The 18,079-nt window shown below is 36.0% G+C and overlaps 1 protein-coding gene across 1 annotated transcript; it reads right to left on the bottom strand.

The window, feature by feature from the left end:
* Positions 1-877: 877 nt before the first annotated feature.
* Positions 878-17,780, bottom strand: ERp60 (disulfide-isomerase A3). Its single transcript, XM_067775154.1, has 5 exons — positions 17,445-17,780; positions 10,888-10,975; positions 10,466-10,818; positions 2,030-2,143; positions 878-1,947 (listed from the first exon to the last, which is right to left on the bottom strand). Exons 1-5 carry the CDS (start codon positions 17,585-17,587, stop codon positions 1,182-1,184), a joined length of 1,464 nt encoding a protein of 487 aa, XP_067631255.1. The 5' UTR covers positions 17,588-17,780; the 3' UTR covers positions 878-1,181.
* Positions 17,781-18,079: the final 299 nt, after the last annotated feature.

The following is an 18,079-nucleotide window of genomic DNA, read 5'->3' as shown; positions in this document are numbered from 1 at the left end:
TTCATTTTCCTACATGGTGATTTCCCTTATATTGTCTCCAAAGCTCTCAGCTGAGTATGTATGTTCGGTTACACCCGAACTTAGCCTTCCTTACTTGTTAATGATAGAAGCAACTTTGTTAGTCTAAGGTTGTAAGACCTACACATAATCTTCGACACTTTACAGCCACGCGCTTGAACCCACGCCTTTCCGCTTGGTCGATCATGTGCACCTCTCGCCTTTTCTTAATCTCGCCCAGTCTAATTGGGACGTCTACGGTTCAAGCTTCAAGGGATGCGCACTTTTTATTAGCTAGTTCATCCGATTTTGCATTCCCATCTATTCCCATACGACCTGGGACCCAATATAGATGTATGCTTTTCTCCCTGTCCCGATTCTCTCCAGCGACTGCTTACACTCTAACACGCATTTAGATGCTGTGCTATGCGAGATTATTGCCTTGATTGCTGCTTGACTGTCAATATAAAAGTTAAGACGGTTGCAGCGTAAGCTATTCTCTTCCAGGGTTTCTACTGCTGGCTGAATGTGTCCATTAGAGTAAGTCGATTTATATGGACGAAATTTCGATAGGATTTGGGCTCATGAAAAAAATTTCCACTACGCATACCCAAAAAAATAATTTTCGAGCTTGCGAAATTTAATTTTTTTTTGCCTTTTCGACTTTGATTTTTAAGGTTTTTTTCATGACCTACTAAAAAATGTTCATATGTATACTCTGTCCGACCCAAAAATGTCCGCTAAAAACGTTGTCGATAACAATTTTTTGAAAATATTTAAAATTTTACAATCAAATGAAATCGGTTAATAAATCGACCCAGTCTAGTGTCCATTGTGGATTGTTTTTGTAAAATGTAAAAAATATAACCACATGTGTAGATAAGCTGATAATCAGAGTTACGTGAATCCAAGTATTTTATTTAATACTAGTACGTTCCTACTACTTTATTTTATTCAGTTTAAAAAAGTTAAATTTATCACTATACTAGCGCTTGCAGGAAGAAAGTTAAAAAAAAGTTAAGCGCCTTAGCTAGCTTAATGTATATATTTATACTTAGTAGAATGTTTTACAATTTTTAATGGAAAAGTTTAAACTTTAACTTTTTTGTTTAAATATGTATATGCCCTTTCAATTATGCACACAACACTATTTATTCAGATGAAACTTGGCAGCAAACACCAACTTACAGTTCGGTCTTCTTCGGTTTGCCACTACGATCAAATCCTTTAAGTTCATCAGTTGCATGTTCGGCAATATATTTGATGAAATCATCGGCTTCACGACCTTCATTATAAGCAACAGGCGTATTCTTTGCATCTTTTGGTAACCAGAATAGAGTTGGGAATCCACGTACATTAAATTCAGGTGGCACATCATTGGCAGTGGCATCCATTTTAACCAGAACAACATCCTCATCTTGTAGCTTCTCAGCAACCTCATCAAAAATAGGTGCCAACTTTTTACAATGGCCACACCATGGAGCATAAAACTCAACTAATGTATCTTTATTATTATTTATGACTACTTCATCGAAATTTTTGGCAACTGCTACTTTTACGGGTGCATCATTATTCTCGGGTATAGCTTCAGATTTTACATAAGGTTCCAGTTCACCCTCCAACAACTTTTCAACAAAATTGCGTAAATTCTCAACGGAGAATTCTTCCTTCAAAGCATATTTGAGATTCTTTTCATCGCGTGCAAGTATAACAGGTTTATCGCCCACAAAATCATAGCCAAATTCATTCAATTCATGTTGGAAATCATCCTTTGCACTAATGGCAAATGTAGCTTTTTTGGCGAATTCTTTAGCCACTTTGAGTACACGATTACGCCAGTAATTTGTACCTTTAGGATTCTTGACATAATCAACGCTAAAGTAAGCTACAATGAGTGGATTTTTGAAATCAGGCACTGTGTCCTGTGTACGATGGCCGACCAAACCATGGCTATGAGGGGGAGAAATGGCACATACATTTACATGACTTTTTTTTTTTTTTTTGTATTGAAAGCATAATTTTTGAAACTTACAAATTTTCTTTAATGAATTCACTCAAATCAGACTCAGTTGATCCGTCGAATTTGACATCAGACTCCTCAAATTTGTTGGCCAAATGTGGTGGACGAATGAGCACAATCCTTTCACTATATATAAAGTATAAATATAAAAAGGATTCTCAATCAAAAAGGTCCATCACTAGCAGAACAGGTATTATTTTTAAATCAGGCTAGCTCTTCCCATGAAGGGTTAAACTCATACATATTTGACAAATTTTCAAATTAACTCCATATTAAAAAGATAGCTCCCCGTCCAGCAAGTGAGCCTGAGAAAAAAAATCTATTATTTTATTTTGAGTTTAGTTTGGATAAAAAGGACGATAAGTATTTAAACCTATTGATAATTCTTTAAGTTGTATCGATATTAATATCCCTATTCATGAACCAAAAACTAAAAAAAAACAATTTTTAAATGAACCACAATCATTAACCATTAAGAAACATCAGATAATAACTGATTATAATATTTATTATATTATAATAAAACAATTAAAAAAATTTTATAAAAATTAAACACTTCCAGCCCATGATCAAAAACATTTAAATTATCTATAAAAATGAACAACAAAATAAATAAAAAACATATAACAATAATAAGCACAAAAATTGAAGGTGTCGCACAGTGGACCGAAATTGAAAAGTTGGGACTTAGGACTTTAAATGTACATTTTCGTATTCTGTGATCTTTTTCCATAATTTATTGTTATATAACATTTTTTCGTAAAACATAATTTAAAAAAGTTATAAAACTTTTAGTAACCGGGTTTCATATCGACATACCCTAACGAGCATATGTGTACATCTAGGTATTTTTTCCAATTTCCAGCAATTTTGGCTTCACTAACATAATTTTTACTATTTCTCAAAAAAAATATGTATCAAGGGCTAATCCAGAAGCTTTCAATTTTATTTTAAAAAATGTGTGCAAAATTCGCGAAAACTCGACGAATCATAGAGTTTATACAGAGTTAATAGTTGGCCATGAAATCAAAGTGATTTACTTGCTATAAAAAAGGTTACAAAGAGTTGATAGTAGGCCATGAAACAAGAGTTGACAAAGATAGACGGAGAGCCAATATACACGCACATAAACACAAATTCAGCGCGTCACCAATCACCATCACCGCTAAAGAGGTCGAGGACGCCATTGGTCGCGCTAAACCATCCAAAGCAGTGGGCCCAGACGGCATAGCCATGCCGATGCTTAAAAGCCTAGGGAAAGAGGGTTTCAAATATTTAGCGCATGTCTTCAACCTGTCTCTTTCCACCTTTGTCATACCCGAGAAATGGAATATGGCCAAGGTGGTCCCGCTACTAAAGCCTGGGAAACCAGCTAACATAGGTGAGTCGTATCGTCCGATATCTCTCCTATCGCCAGTGGCAAAGACGCTTGAAGCCATTTTGCTCCCTTAATACCACGCAAATTTGCAGCTAGCCCCTCATCAGCATGGCTTCAGAAAACTCCATAGCACTACCACCGCGCTAAATGCCATTAGCACCCAGATAAATTGCGGTTTAAATCAATACCTCCACCATATAACAGTACTCGTAGCGCTAGACCTATCAAAAGCTTTTGATACGGTCAACCATGGCTCGTTACTGCAAGACCTGGAAGGGTCTACCCTTCCCCCATGTCTTAAAAGGTGGACCGCAAATTATCTGGGTGGTCGGCAGGCATCGGTGCAATTTAGAAACGAAACATCAAAACTAAGGAGAATTAAACAAGGGGTGCCACAGGGTGGTGTCCTATCCCCACTTTTGTTTAATTTCTACATATCTAAGCTACCTTCACCACCGGAAGGAGTCACAATCGTTTCCTACGCAGATGACTGCACAATAATGGCCACAGGCCCAGGCCCAAAGATCGATGCGCTATGGAAAAAAATAATCGGCTACCTCCCTGATCTCTCCAGTTTTTTCGCCTCGCGAAACCTGGCATTATCACCGACTAAATCTTCCGCGACCTTATTTACAACATGGACGTCCCAAATGTCGTCCATTTTGAACATTCACATTCCTATATCCCAAAATCTTGGGTGTGACCTTTGATCAGGATCTACATTTTGGTGAGCACGCAGCCGCAATTGTTCCGAGAATTCAGAGCCGTAACAAAATCCCCAAATCCCTCGCTGGCAGTATACTGGGAAAAGATAAAGAAACGCTCATGACTACCTACAAAGCAATTAGCCAGCCGATTACGTGCTACGCGTCACCCATATGGTCGCCAAGCCTAAAAATTACCCACTGGAAGAAACTACAGGCCTGCCAAAATACTGCTCTCAGAATCGCCACGGGCTGTTTTCTTATGTCCCCAGAACACCATCTGCATAATGAGGCGAGAATACTCCCCATCAGGGAGAGAAATGAGATGCTGACCAAACAGTTCCTGTTGAATACCCAGAAACCTGGGCATCCCAACAGACATCTGATTGATGAACCAGCACCGCCTAGGGGCTAAGGAGTCATCTCCGTAAGCATTTTGAGGAAATACGGCACCTGAGAACCCAGCCGTATGAAGCGAAAAAACACAAGCAGGTCCGCAGTGAACTCCATAAACAGGCGTCGGACCTTTATGCCGGGAATTGCCCGGTGAGTCCAGTACTTAAAGAAAAGTATCCAAAACTCGCGGAAGAGGAACGCATACTCCCCAGGGAAACGCGTGTCACTCTTGCTCAACTTCGTTCTGGATACTGTAACAGGTTAAACTCTTACCTATCCAGAATCAACCCCGACATGCAAAATGTATGCCCCGCTTGCAATGTGTCCCCACATGACACTAACCATCTCTTTAATTGTAATGTGGAATCAACGCCTCTAACACCCCTTACCTTATGGTCCACCCCTGTTGAAACGGCAAGTTTCCTTGGACTCCCGTTAGAGGATATTGATGACAATTTGTGATCGGTCGCGGCTATTAGGTGGGGCGAGCATTGCTACAACATAATAATAATTTATTTATTTACGGTCTTTAAGACCTAGTTCAAGGTAAAAAAAAAAAATATATATATATATAAATAAATTGTATACATTACATGCTTAATGACTTACAGTATAAAAATAATTTTGCTTTAAACTTATTAATATTTTCACAGTCTTTTATCGCATTTGGTAATTCATTGTACATTTTATAACTTATATATTCTAAAGTCTTCTTCGCGAACTCCGTTCTTACTCTAGGCAGTCTTATATTTCCGCTGCTTCTAGTTCCATAGTTATGTATTTCATGATTAAAATGTATTCTCCCGTTGAGATAATACAATAGATAAAGTGCGGTTCAATAATTGATCGATACACTAATAATTTGTGTCGTTGACTAATATATTTACAAGTTCTGTACATAAAACCAATTTTTTTGCAATTTTGTTTTCTAAATAACTTATGTGTTCTCCAAATCTAAGGTTTTTGTCGATCCAGACTCCTAGGTATTTGATCTTGTCTACTTGCTGAATTTCAACATTTCTTATCTTCAGAGTAATATTGCTAAGGTTATTGGCACCCATAATGCTTTGATTTTTGCAAAATATCATACTTTTGGTTTTATCCACGTTCACTTTCAACTTTCTATGGCATAGCCATTTGTAAAGGGAGTCTAAGTCTTCTTGCATTTTCGATACCGCAAAGCCCGCACTTCTTTCACTAATGGTTATCAATGCATCATCCGCAAATAGTCGAATATTGCAATATTTCAAGCATTCTTTAATATCGTTAATATATATTGTAAACAATAGCGGTGCCAATACTGAACCTTGCGGTAGCCCAATATGTACATCAGCAACCGGTGAAACTGCACTTCCAATTATCGTCTTCTGTTTTCTATTACTCAAATAGCTTCTGAACCATTCCAAGGATTTTCCTCTTATCCCATTATTAAACATAACATTCAGCAGTTCCTCTCTATCCACAGTTTCAAAAGCACGTTTTAAGTCTAAAAAGACTGAGATCACAACTTTCTTATCAGTTATATCCTCTTTCCATTCCGCAATAACCATATTCAGTGCGTTTTCGCAAGAATGGCTTTTCCTAAACCCAGATTGTTCAGGTATAATAATTTGGTATTTATCTAGATATGCCACTAATTGATTTTTAACCACCGTTTCCATAATTTTTTCATCTGCGGGTAGCGTATTAATTGGGCGCAGTTCCTCTGGCCTTACTGTATTTTTGACTTTTTCCGCAGGTACTATAGTTGATACTTTCCAGCAATTTGGAACAATGCTACTGTTTATTGATTCATTTATTATATCTTTGTAGAAGTGAGCAATGTAAATCATGGTATCTTTAAATACCCCCTCCGACAAAAGCTTTTTTCCACCATATTTGTTTCTAAAAGATTTAGTAATGTTCATTATATCATCTAACTCTACGTCGGTGAATTGAAAAGTTTCAATTGCATTATTTACACTTGTTTCTGCCGCAATTGGAATTATTTCAATGCTATCATTAATTTCAGCTATGCTCTGTACAAAAAATGTATTTAGGGCATTGGCTATATCGTATTCCTTCTCGAGGCATTCACCGTTAATTACTATTTTGCTAACGACCTTTCTGTCATCGGTGAGCTCAGCAAGATGTTTTAAAGACTTCCACATCCGCTTCATGTCTCCTGCACTATCGAGCACTTTATCTTCCATATATTTCTTCTTTTTATACATAACAGTTTTTTTATATATTTTTTTTATGCCATTATAATCCACCCAGTTGCCAGTATTTCTAGCAGTATTATAGAATTCAAATTTTCTTTTGTGCAGTTCATTTAGCTCACGGTCATACCACTTATTCCTCAGTTGTATTTGGATCCTCTTCTCATACGTCAATGCTTGCATAGCTTCAGTTAAAATATTGTTCAGGATCTCAGTTCTACGTTCTATGCCTACATGAGACACAGAGCTAAAGTCGCACGTTCGCAGCAGATTTAAAAGATTTTCTGCGCTATAGTACTCCCAGTTGGTGACAGTAGCAACTTTTCTCATTTTGCAATATTTAGCTGTTGGTACTTTGAAATGAATTGTTTCATGATCGGAAATTTTATATCCACTTACATGTTCAGTTTTAACTTGCTCATTATTGCTGAAGAGTAAGTCTATTTTCGTAGAGGAGTGCTCAGTTATTCTTGTGTTGAAATTTATTCTTTGTACCATAGCCATTTGTGCAAATAAACTTATAAGCTGGTTTGAGTATGTTGATGATATATTCATATTAATGTTAAAATCTCCAACTATTATAATGTTGTCAGATTCCCTGAGGTGTTCATTGATGACATTGTTTAAGTATGTCATGAAGTCAGCATCACTGCTATTTGGTGAGTGATAGAGTACACCAATTTGCCATTTTAACGCATATTTTTTAAGTTTTATGACAATGCACCACACATTCCTGTCAATAGCTTTATTACACACTATGCTATATTGTAAATTTTCATGTACATACATTAGAACACCACCTGTATGTCTACTGTGGGAATCGCAGCGGATGAATTTATATGTGGAAATGCATAGCTCAGAATCCATGATTTTATCTGTTGTACATGTTTCCGCGCATAAAACAATGCTGGGTTTTTTTATTTCTATAAGATGTTCCAGCTCTAGCTTATTTGCTGTAATACTATTAATATTAAGATATATACAGTCCAAGTTGAGCTCTTTGTTACGCAGGTTTGTTTTAGTTTTTGACTTGTGCTTTGTGGTTACAGATTCCCTCGTTGGTTGCTAATAGCCAATCTTCCTCTTCCTTGCTATGAGCTTTTGTTGATACACAGGACACATTCTGTCCATGGAATCGTGATTTTCGTCCAGTCCCAAATTTAATTCTTTATTTGCCCTGATGCAGTTGATGCATTTATTTATTGCTTCTTTATTGCATACCACATATTTATGCTCACCCAAGCATTTTGTGCATACTTCTTTTTCTTTGCAGTCACTGGCTTTGTGATTGAAGCCTTTGCATTTGAAACAACATAGTACTTGCACTGCATCATATACTCTGCACCGCTCCCAGCCTACATTGAGCCTTTCTCCGGCTAGTATATTCATAAAAGCTTCAACCTCCACTTCAATTACGGCATTATAGTAAATTTTCTCATTTTTTTTAACTTCATACTGCTTGACAATTTTTATATCTGTTTCGGATAGACAATTATTCTGACGTTTAATTCTCTGGGTAAGCTCATCATTATCATACTTGAAATTTATACCAGTTACAATAACGGTTGGTTTCACTTTCATAGGAATCTTCACATTGTAGTTATTTCCGAGGCTGTTCTCAATAGCATTTTTTATTTTCTCACGATCATGGTAATTTGCACTCTCTACAATCACTACACCGCTTTGTCTTGCTACTATATTTGTAATTTGTAGCTCCTTTGGATCGACATTCAAGTTTAGATCATTTTTGGTTTTTTCAGCACCTTGCTTTGTATTTGGCTTAACTATTAAGGGAACAACTTTTCTAATCTCTGGCAACGCTTTTGTTACAGCTGCATACGATGCCTTGGCTTCGACATTGCCGTTTCTCTTTATTTCTGTGCATATTTTTTTATTTTCATTACTAATTGTTTCAATCATTTTCTTATTGTCATTTTTATTGCTTTTTAACTCTTCGCATACTTGCTCACTGCTTCGCTTAAACCCTTCTGCTATTTCACGGATTTTGTTTACTTCTTTCACACTTCTTTCGCAAGACTCTTGAGCTTTTTGCATTGCTTTGATTCTTTCACTAAATGCAACTTCCACTGCTTTAAGTACTTGTTTAATCTCTCGCTCATTTTTCTTTAGTGAATTATCAAACTCACTTCTATACTCTGCTAATTGTTGTCCATTCTGCTTTACCACCATTTGCATATCTTTAAGGATGTCATCAACGTTATGTACATACTGCACACAGTCAGTACACATAAACCTAAGCATCTCACATTCTTCAAGTTTGGAGACGCTGTATTGATCCAAGCCTGAGCATTTTGTTGTTAGGTGGTAATATTTACCACACACCCCTTCACACCGAATTTTTGACGCTTCTCCTCGTATATTACTTTTGCATTTGTCACATTTTTTCTCCATTCTTCTTTACACATATACAAAATTTATTATAAAAGTAGTTTACAATGTTTTTGCATCAAATAACTGCAGAACATTTATGTCCGCTAATTGTAGTTGAATTTTAGAGTTTTTATGTATATTTTTCACAAATATTTAGTGCGTATAACTAATTTAAAAAGATTTTAGAATATGCGCATATTTTTCACCGCTTTCTTTCACCGCTTTCTTTCGATAATGCAACAACAACAAACAACAAGAGTTGAGAAAATTATTGAAGTTTTTTTTGGTCATATACTTATATGTATAATATGAATTATCAAAAATTTTTGTTTTTAAATATTTCCCAGAATTAAAAAGGGATTCGCAATACTAACATTAAAAAAAAAAAAAAAAGACAAAAAAAATATATTTGTTTTTAAATTCTACCCATAATGAAAAAGTGATTCGTAATACTGAAAAAAAAAAAATAATAAAAAATAAAAAAACGCGAACCTTTTCGAACCATGAAACCGAGTACATTGCATAGTACTACAACTATATAAATAAATTAATCAAGTTTTGAGGAAATGTGAGAAAATGAGTTAACGGTAAAAATGTGATTTTTCCTATACATAAAATTTTTTTATTTGCTCTAACTTTTTTGTTTAAGACTTTATGAAAAAATATTCATATATAAAAACGTCACGTAATGAGACTTAAAATCGATCCCCATCAAAGTTTTTGTGTTATTAACTTATATTTTTTTCATTTCCCTAAGTCCACTGATAGCTAAATCCAGACCACTGTGCGTCGGTCTTCGAACCCATTATTAAAAATGCTAAAAAGCCTAAAGTTTATAAGATAGCATAAAAATAAAGACATTCAAAAAAAAACCCAAAAAAAATTTAAAGGAATCAAAAAAGGTGAAAAAAGGCCTTCACCCCTCTGGAAAATTTTGTACTGAAAATTTAGATTTGCTTTTCTATTTTTGTTTTTGATGTTACAACAACCCTTGCTAAACCCTATCAATCTTGTTGTTGCTTTTAACTATTGTTAATAATCATATGCATCTACTTTCAAAGTTTAAATTTTATCTACGGGATTCAGATGCAAAAACCACTGGACATCAATACAATACAACAAATTAATCCAATCGACAATCATTAAAATTATTACCCATTGTTTTAAAATAAATATTTAATTATTATTAGATTTTTTTGCAAAAAAATAGTAAAATAAACAATTATTTTTAAATACAGTTACATATATACAAATACAGGTACACGAATATGTATAAATTTAATTTTAATAGTCTTGAATCAGTCTTCTAAGTGTTAGTCTCATTCATTCTTCCCGTTTGCATACAATTATTAGTAATATTAATCAAGCAATCACTTACGTTTCTCCATATTTAGCCAGCACATCAGCATCGCTACTATGACCAAAACGATATTTCTCGCGATTCTTATCAGCGAATTTCAAAAACAATTTGGCTAGTGCTACATCTGGATCTTCGAAGAAACCAAATACCGTTGTATCCTTAGTGTCAAGGAATTGATTGAATTCATCTACCGACTTGATTGACCTTGATGCAGGGCCAACTTGTGCACGCATATATTTTACAATACCGTTCGCCTCACGTGGGCCACTATAATCTTGCGACACCGAATCACGTCGGAATATTTTCAATGTAGGATAGCCGCTTACAGAGAACTTGCTACACATTTCTTTACCTGCTTCGGTACAGTCAACCTGCGGGAAAGTAGTAGGAAAAACATTATTATAATTTGTTAAGCTTAAACGATTTTTGTGCCTAAGTACCTTTGCCAAAGCAATTGGTGGATCGTCATCTTTCATAATTTCTGCTGCTTTAGCATATTCTGGTTTCAGTCTTTTACAATGGCCGCACCTAAAAATTTTGAATGAAATTACAAAATGAAATTATTCTCAATTAAGAATGTTTTAAAGAGAAATGAAGATAGTAATAAAAAATTTAAAAAACATGTAAGGGTGTCTAAGTTCGGGTGTAACTGAACATTATATACTCAGCGTGAGTTTCAATTGTACAGATCATTTCAGTTAGATTACTTTTTCGGATTTTCTTACGAGGTATTCATTTTGGGATTCAAGGGGTTGATTAGCGCAATACAAAGCTTTATAGCTTCAAAGCTTCCGCAACGCAATTGTGAACCTCACCTACGCGAGGGGAATCCTGTACAAATATGAGTGTATCATACACATATTTAGCAGGCGAGGCTCTGGCGACCGCAATTTCCTAATGGAACTAGGGGGTGGGAGGGCGGTATGGCCTAGAAGGTTTAATGTGGTCCCGAGATGGTCCGCTTAGCACCTTAATGGTGCTTTGTTACCGGAAAGTACCGGATCTATATCCGGCAAAGGACCATCAACATCGATAAAATCGATAGGGGCGTGGCACTGCCCATTAAAAACATGTCTCCAAATTTCCTTTTACAATAAGACTTGGTAAGTGCAATATCATGGATGCAAATTTATTTTTCGCTAAGATATAGATTATTATTCTAGTCTACTACCCTTTTAAACATCTTTTATATAAATGTGGTCGTGGTTCTTAACCGATCTCGTCCAATTTGTCTAGAAATATATCCTACTATAATACGTATCAATTGGCACAAACCAGAATAGAAGTAGGATTAATGAAGACAAACAAAAAACCGCTGTGATGGCTGAATGGTTATAGCAGCGGCGCCTAAACGTTGCCGATGAAGGAATTTAGCAGTTCCCGAAATGGATCTATACAACGAGCTTTGGCAGTTGTCTAAATTTTTTCTTTCTTCTATTCTAATTTAAAAATTTTTTCAATTAAGAAAAAATTTATCATAACAATAATAATGATAAAAAATTATTGTTAGGCCTTGAGCTCGATTCGAACCAACGATCTTACAAATCAGTGGGCCGATATAACAACAAAAATCCTACTATAAGGAAAATATGTGAACCTAATCTTATTACAATATGTTAATTTTTCTTCGAGTTATGGCTTCCAAAACAGAAATTCGTTAAATCAAAAAAGAGGAAGTGCCACGCCCATTCTCAAAAAATTTTCTTTTTTCTTTGTCATTTGGGAAATGAAGCACAATTGATATACATCTCTTTTTTGTAAAGATATTCCTTATTTTATTCATCCACGACCATTTTAAAAATCTTTTATATAAAAGTGGGCGTGGTCCTTAACCGGTTTCGTTAATTTTTCTTCGAAGCATTCTTTATAGTAAAGGCAACCTTCTGTCGAAGTTTGTTATGACAGGTTTAACGGTTTTTGATTTATGATTAATATTTGTAAAATTGATTTTATCACAAGTTGGCGGTGCCACGCCCTTTTTAAAGACATTATAAGATATCTCAAATTATCCTGTACACTGAGAGACGCGCGGACAGACGGACGGACGGAAATGGCCAAATCAGTTATATTTTTCATCCTGAGCATTTTGATATATTTATCTCGATTCTTTTATGCAGTTCGATCAACCGTTAGACTATAAAATATCACTAAACTTCTTATTCATGTTCACGATTCGCAACTACATATATGTAATTTAAAGTGGAGTCGGTCAACTATCTGTTTTGCTAAAAGCATTTTTTTGTTATCACTTTATACATGCATATTAGGGTGGGTCGATTTATTAACCGATATCGCGCCATCGTTTTTTCGATAGGATTTGGGCTCAGAAAAAAGTTTCATTACGTATACCCAAAAAAATAATTTTTGAGCCTGCAATTTTTCATTTTTTTTTTTTTTTTACTTTGATTTTTAAAGTTTTTTTCATGACCTAATAAAAAATTTTCATTTGATTGTTAAATTTTCATTTATACCCTGTCCGACCCAAAAATGTCCGGTAAAAACGTTTTGGGTCGAACAGGGTATACATATGAAAATGTTTTTAGTAGTTCATGAAAAAAACCTTAAAATTCAAAGTCGAATAAAATCAAAAAAAAAACTGAAATTTCGCAGGCTCGAAAATTATTTTTTTTGGATATGCGTAGTGGAACTTTTTTTCCTGAGCCCAAATCCTATCGAAAAATCAATGGCGCGATATTGGTTAACTTTCGTCCATACAAATCGACCCACCCTAATGCATATACATACCCTTCAAAAAACGCGAGTACTCTATAAATAATGTAAAGAAACTCCTTTGGGAGTATAGGACTGCTCCAAATCTAATCTGTATTCATACCAAAAATGTGCTCCAATTACCATTGCGATGTCCTATGAGAGTAGGTGATCCCACTCTCGCTTTGTTTGTGAGTATTCCATAGAGTACATACGTGAGAGTACTTTCCAAAGTACTTTCACTGTAGTACTCCATGGAGCACCCACAGAGGATCATATGCCAAAGTACTAAAGAGGAATTGTGTCGGAAAGAATTATCGAAGTGAATTTAATTTAAAATGAAAGTAAATGAATAGGGGCAATACAACTTTTATATTTTATACTACAAATATTCTTATGTTATTTAGCATTTGCGTGAATAAAGAAACTAATATTTCTCTATACATACTATAGTATGTATACATAAAACCAGTGCGCTGTTGCATTTTATCAGAGTAGCCAAAGTAAAATTTTATTATCAGTTATTTGCATGCAATATTTTACTTTTGGCAACTCTGTTCGATCGTCATCGTGTTGTGATCACTGTCGTTAAAAAACGAGCTATGATCGCCTGATGGTGGTCCGCAAACGCTTTGCAAAGGGGTATTGTTAGAGTACTCCAACATGAAGAAAATGGAACACGTAATTTTTGCAGGGTAAACTTGTAACGATACTCCCCACTATTAGGAGTATATCTTGTCACAGAAAAACATCTTTCCAGTCTCATCCTTTCAAAAGGTTAAAAATATCACATATATATTTTTATGCCGATGGAGACGATGTCGTACCGCGGTCCAAGGTTAAGATTTCTCTATGGAAACTATTAAAATTTAATTTTACTTTTTCGAACCTTTTCCAATCGGTACCATAATTTATATATGAGATCGCCTACTACTGTATTATCGATTGTGGGCATTAGAAATCGAAAATTTTCCTTTTATTTTATTAAAACTTCTATTTCATTTCTATTAAAAATGATAAGTTGTTGTTGTTGTCGTAGCGATATGGTTGCTCCCCGAAGGCTTTAGGGAGTGCTATCGATGTGATGGTCCTTTGCCGGATACAGATCCGGTACGCTCCGGTACCACAGCACCATTAAGGTGCTGGCCCGACCATCTCGGGAACGATTTATGTGGCCACATTAAACCTTCAGGCCATCCCCTCCCTCCCCAACCCCAAGTTCCATAAGGAGCTTAGGGTCGCCAGAGCCTCGTCTGTTAGTGAAACAGGATTCGGCGCGGATAGGTGAGGTTGACAATTGGGTTTGGAGAAGCTATATATTGCGTTGGCAACCTGCAGGGTTGCGCTACACAGCCCTTTGAATCTGGTATTTTAGTCGCCTCTTACGACGGGCATACCTACCGCAGGTATATTCTGACCCCCTAACCATCACATTGACTAGCATAACGGACGGACCAGTTTGTGAGCAACTCTTTAATTAGGCGTTGGAAAATACGTGTTTCGATCCCCCGTGCTTGCAGCTTAAAGTAACATAATTTGTAAAATATAGTTTTTCAATTATCTTTTGTCTACATGCTGTTAGAAAGTATGTGGCTCCGATCAACTTAGCTCAACATGTATTGCGATGTTGAAAAGCAGGCATCTTACGAGTCTACATAGATAAACCTTAACTCTGACCCACGTTTGACCCCAGTAGCAAAACCCCGTGATACGTTTACTTTTGTTAAAAAACGCGAAAAACTAATTGTCTCTCATTTATGCATCAAAGCTGTTTTTAAGTTTGACAAAACCTTTCTGGCAGATTAGTAAAGGTATTAATAAATCGAGCACACAGTTCGGCACACTTTGAATTGAGAAGCCCAGTGGCACTCACAACTTCGATATTTCAGATTTTTCAGTTAGCTCCCCTTTGGCTTGGTTGTGAGATACATATGTACATTATACCGCCACCTTTGAATATTCGTCAATACCGGATATGTATACAGGCCGAAGTTATTTTTACCGAACTGGCAAAGAAAACCCGGAATACACCCCAGCGGGTTAGGTGGTCAGAATATACCCGCGGTAGGTATGCCTGTCGTAAGAGGCGACTAAAATACCAGATTCAAGGGGCTGTGTAGCGCAACCCTTAAGGTTGTCAGCGCAATATATTGCCTCTCCAAACCCAATTACCAACCTCATCTATCCGCGGCGAATCCTGTTTCACTAACAGACGAGGTCCTGACGACCCTGAGGAGGGAGGGGTGGCCTGAAGGTTTAAAGATGGTCGGGCTAGCACCTTAATGGTGCTGTGTTACCGGAGCGTACCAGATCTGTATCCAGCAAAGTACCATCATATCGATAACACTACCCAAAGCCTTCTGGGAGCAACCTTATCGCTGCAACTACAACAACAACAAAACCCGGAAAATTAACCTTAACCGAATATGAATTCGGTACGCTGCGTTACAGTCACCTTCTGGATTCCATATTCAACGAGCGCCTTCGAAGAGATTCAAGGATCAGTTTGTTTTCCCATTTGCGGCATGCTTTTTATGGCAGAAGTACACTCTGACTGTTTCCCAAATCGCTGTCGAGGGGCGAAGATGATTAGAACTTTTCAAATTTAAAACTAGGGTCTAAATTGCTGATGTTGTTTTGCCCTGGACTCGACCTAGGATCATTCGTGTGGGAGGCGGAGCACACTAACTGCGAATGATGCCCATGGAATTGTTTTACTAAATTGGGGTCTAGCAGCAAGAATTTTAATTTAATTTATTTATTATTACAGCTGTTTAGGTCTGAAACTTAAATTACTAAATACAATTCATTAATTAAAATTACTTAGTTCTATTGAATATGCTTTCGGAATGCCACGTGATTCCGATCAGCATATTTATTAGCATGATCAACGGACGAGTCTGGGAGTAACTCTTTCACGTGCTCCCAGCATAAGGCAACACAATTTTGAACATATATTTTCATTTTTGACGCCGTGGGAATGAGAGTCGATTCCGATCAGCACAGTTCAACATGTGATGGGAGGTTGAAAAGGACTTGTTTCCAATCCCCCCGTTCCAACTTTTATTTGGCCTTATTTTATTTTATTTTATTATTGGTATCTCAAAGAAATTAGTAATGTTTATTGGAAGGTTGGAAAGAACGTGTTTCCACTCCTGTCCCGGTTAATGATTCTACAACTTAAGGCTTAGCTGGTTGTGCATTCTCATCATGTGTCCGTACATGAAAAATCAAAAATAAGGACAATTAAAACTTGTTTACCTTAACGGGAGAGTTTTACAGTGCTCTATCAATTTTTTCATGAACGTTTTAAAATTATTACTATTTTTTATATGATTAGAAAGTGCGTTAAAACTTTTTAAGCCTTTATAAAATATATTTTGCTTGATCAATTGCATATCCACCAAAAGAATATCACTCCTTCTTGTGCCAATAAAGACACTCCCCGAAGGCTTTGGTGAGTTTTGTCCATGTTGATGGTCCTATGACGGTTATTGCTTCGGTATTTTATTTATTTTATTTTTATTATATGTTCCGGAAAACGATTTGATAAGACCACGTTGAACCTTTTAGGATTAACCTTAAGAATCAGCTCCACAGGCTTTCCATCTTCGGGAAATTTAATACGATGGAACAACTGCTAAAACAAGTCCAAAATGTAGAGCGTGGGCGTTTTGATCTCGGTATCAATAATCCCAATTAAAAATGTACTTCTGTCAAGAAATATTTGCGTATTTTGACACCCATCCCAACATTGTTTAGCTGTTTTAGAAACCGAACCTGTTGTATGGTATTGTTTGTACTTACTGCTAAATGGAAACTTAATCTAGAAATGTTCTTTACTATCTGAGATAAAATTTTGATTTACAAGTGATTTGCGGGTTTTTATGATTTTTCTAACGAATCATTTGCTATTCTCCCTCGCCCTGTTTCATACCCCATCCAATGTCTTTATTTTATAGTACATATCACGAACAGCCTGCACATATCACACGCTGCTTTACAAAATTAAACAAGAGAAACCCCAGCAATTCTTGTCTGAGCCATACAATTAAATTTATTACACGAATGATTAACCAACGTGGCTTAATTGGCAAACTTTTTTTTACATTCTTTTCTATGCCCATAAGGCGAAAGTGAGAACATGGTGAATATTTCCAAAAAAAAATGGCTTCCAATAAGGAGAAAAGAGATGACGTGTTGTTTTAATGCCGGTCGCAAATGGAAATAAAATGACATGCACTTCTAGCAGAAAATTATTGAAAGGTATTTAGAATTCACAACTTACCACGGCGCATAAAACATAACTAATGTAGTTTCATGTTCTTGTAGCACAGTATTAAAATTATCATCATTCAATTCCAGCACGTCTTCTTCAGCAGCTGCAACCAGTGCCACACAAAGGCCAAGTAACACCAACATTCGTTGCATTGTGTATATGTGTTATTTTGGGCGACTAATCGCTGAACCACAGCAAGCACAATATTACTAAATTTTCTTAAAAGTTTTTGTTAAATTTATTTGCAATAATTTCACTGAATTAATAACAAAAATTCTACACAGATCAGATGAAACCACCGGCTTGAAGAGTTGAACGCAAATTAATTGATTTCTTTGGCAGTGTAGAGTTGTGTGGATGTGTGTGTATGGAAATTATGCTAGTGCTGCCACTTTTTTAGTTTGTTACAAAAGTTAAAAACAATGGGCATAAAACTAGTAAACGCTTTTTCATAGCAAGCACTTGGAATTTCAAAACAATTTATGTGTCTGCATACAGATATTTACATAATTCTTTACTTTAGCTCACAACTGCTAAAACTCGTCCAAAAATATCCGAAGAGGTGTCAAAATACGGGTTTTGATCCCAGGGCCACGAATCCGGAAGCGGAAATTCAAAATTTTATTTCTGGCAAAAGATATTTC

This window comes from Eurosta solidaginis, chromosome 3, assembly GCF_040869045.1.
Source record: "Eurosta solidaginis isolate ZX-2024a chromosome 3, ASM4086904v1, whole genome shotgun sequence".
NCBI lineage: Eukaryota > Metazoa > Arthropoda > Insecta > Diptera > Tephritidae > Eurosta > Eurosta solidaginis.
The sequence above is the reverse complement of the archived record's forward strand: the minus strand, read 5'-3'. Positions and strand labels throughout refer to the sequence as shown.

Coding starts and splice junctions, on each gene's coding strand:
- ERp60 (XM_067775154.1), bottom strand. CDS start 17,587: ATGCAACGAATGTTGGTGTTACTTGGCCTTTGTGTGGCACTGGTTGCA. Junction 10,819..10,887: donor CACCAATTGCTTTGGCAAAG/GTACTTAGGCAC, acceptor ACTTTCCCGCAG/GTTGACTGTACCGAAGCAGG. Junction 2,144..10,465: donor CTGGCTAAATATGGAGAAAC/GTAAGTGATTGC, acceptor CTTTATATATAG/TGAAAGGATTGTGCTCATTC.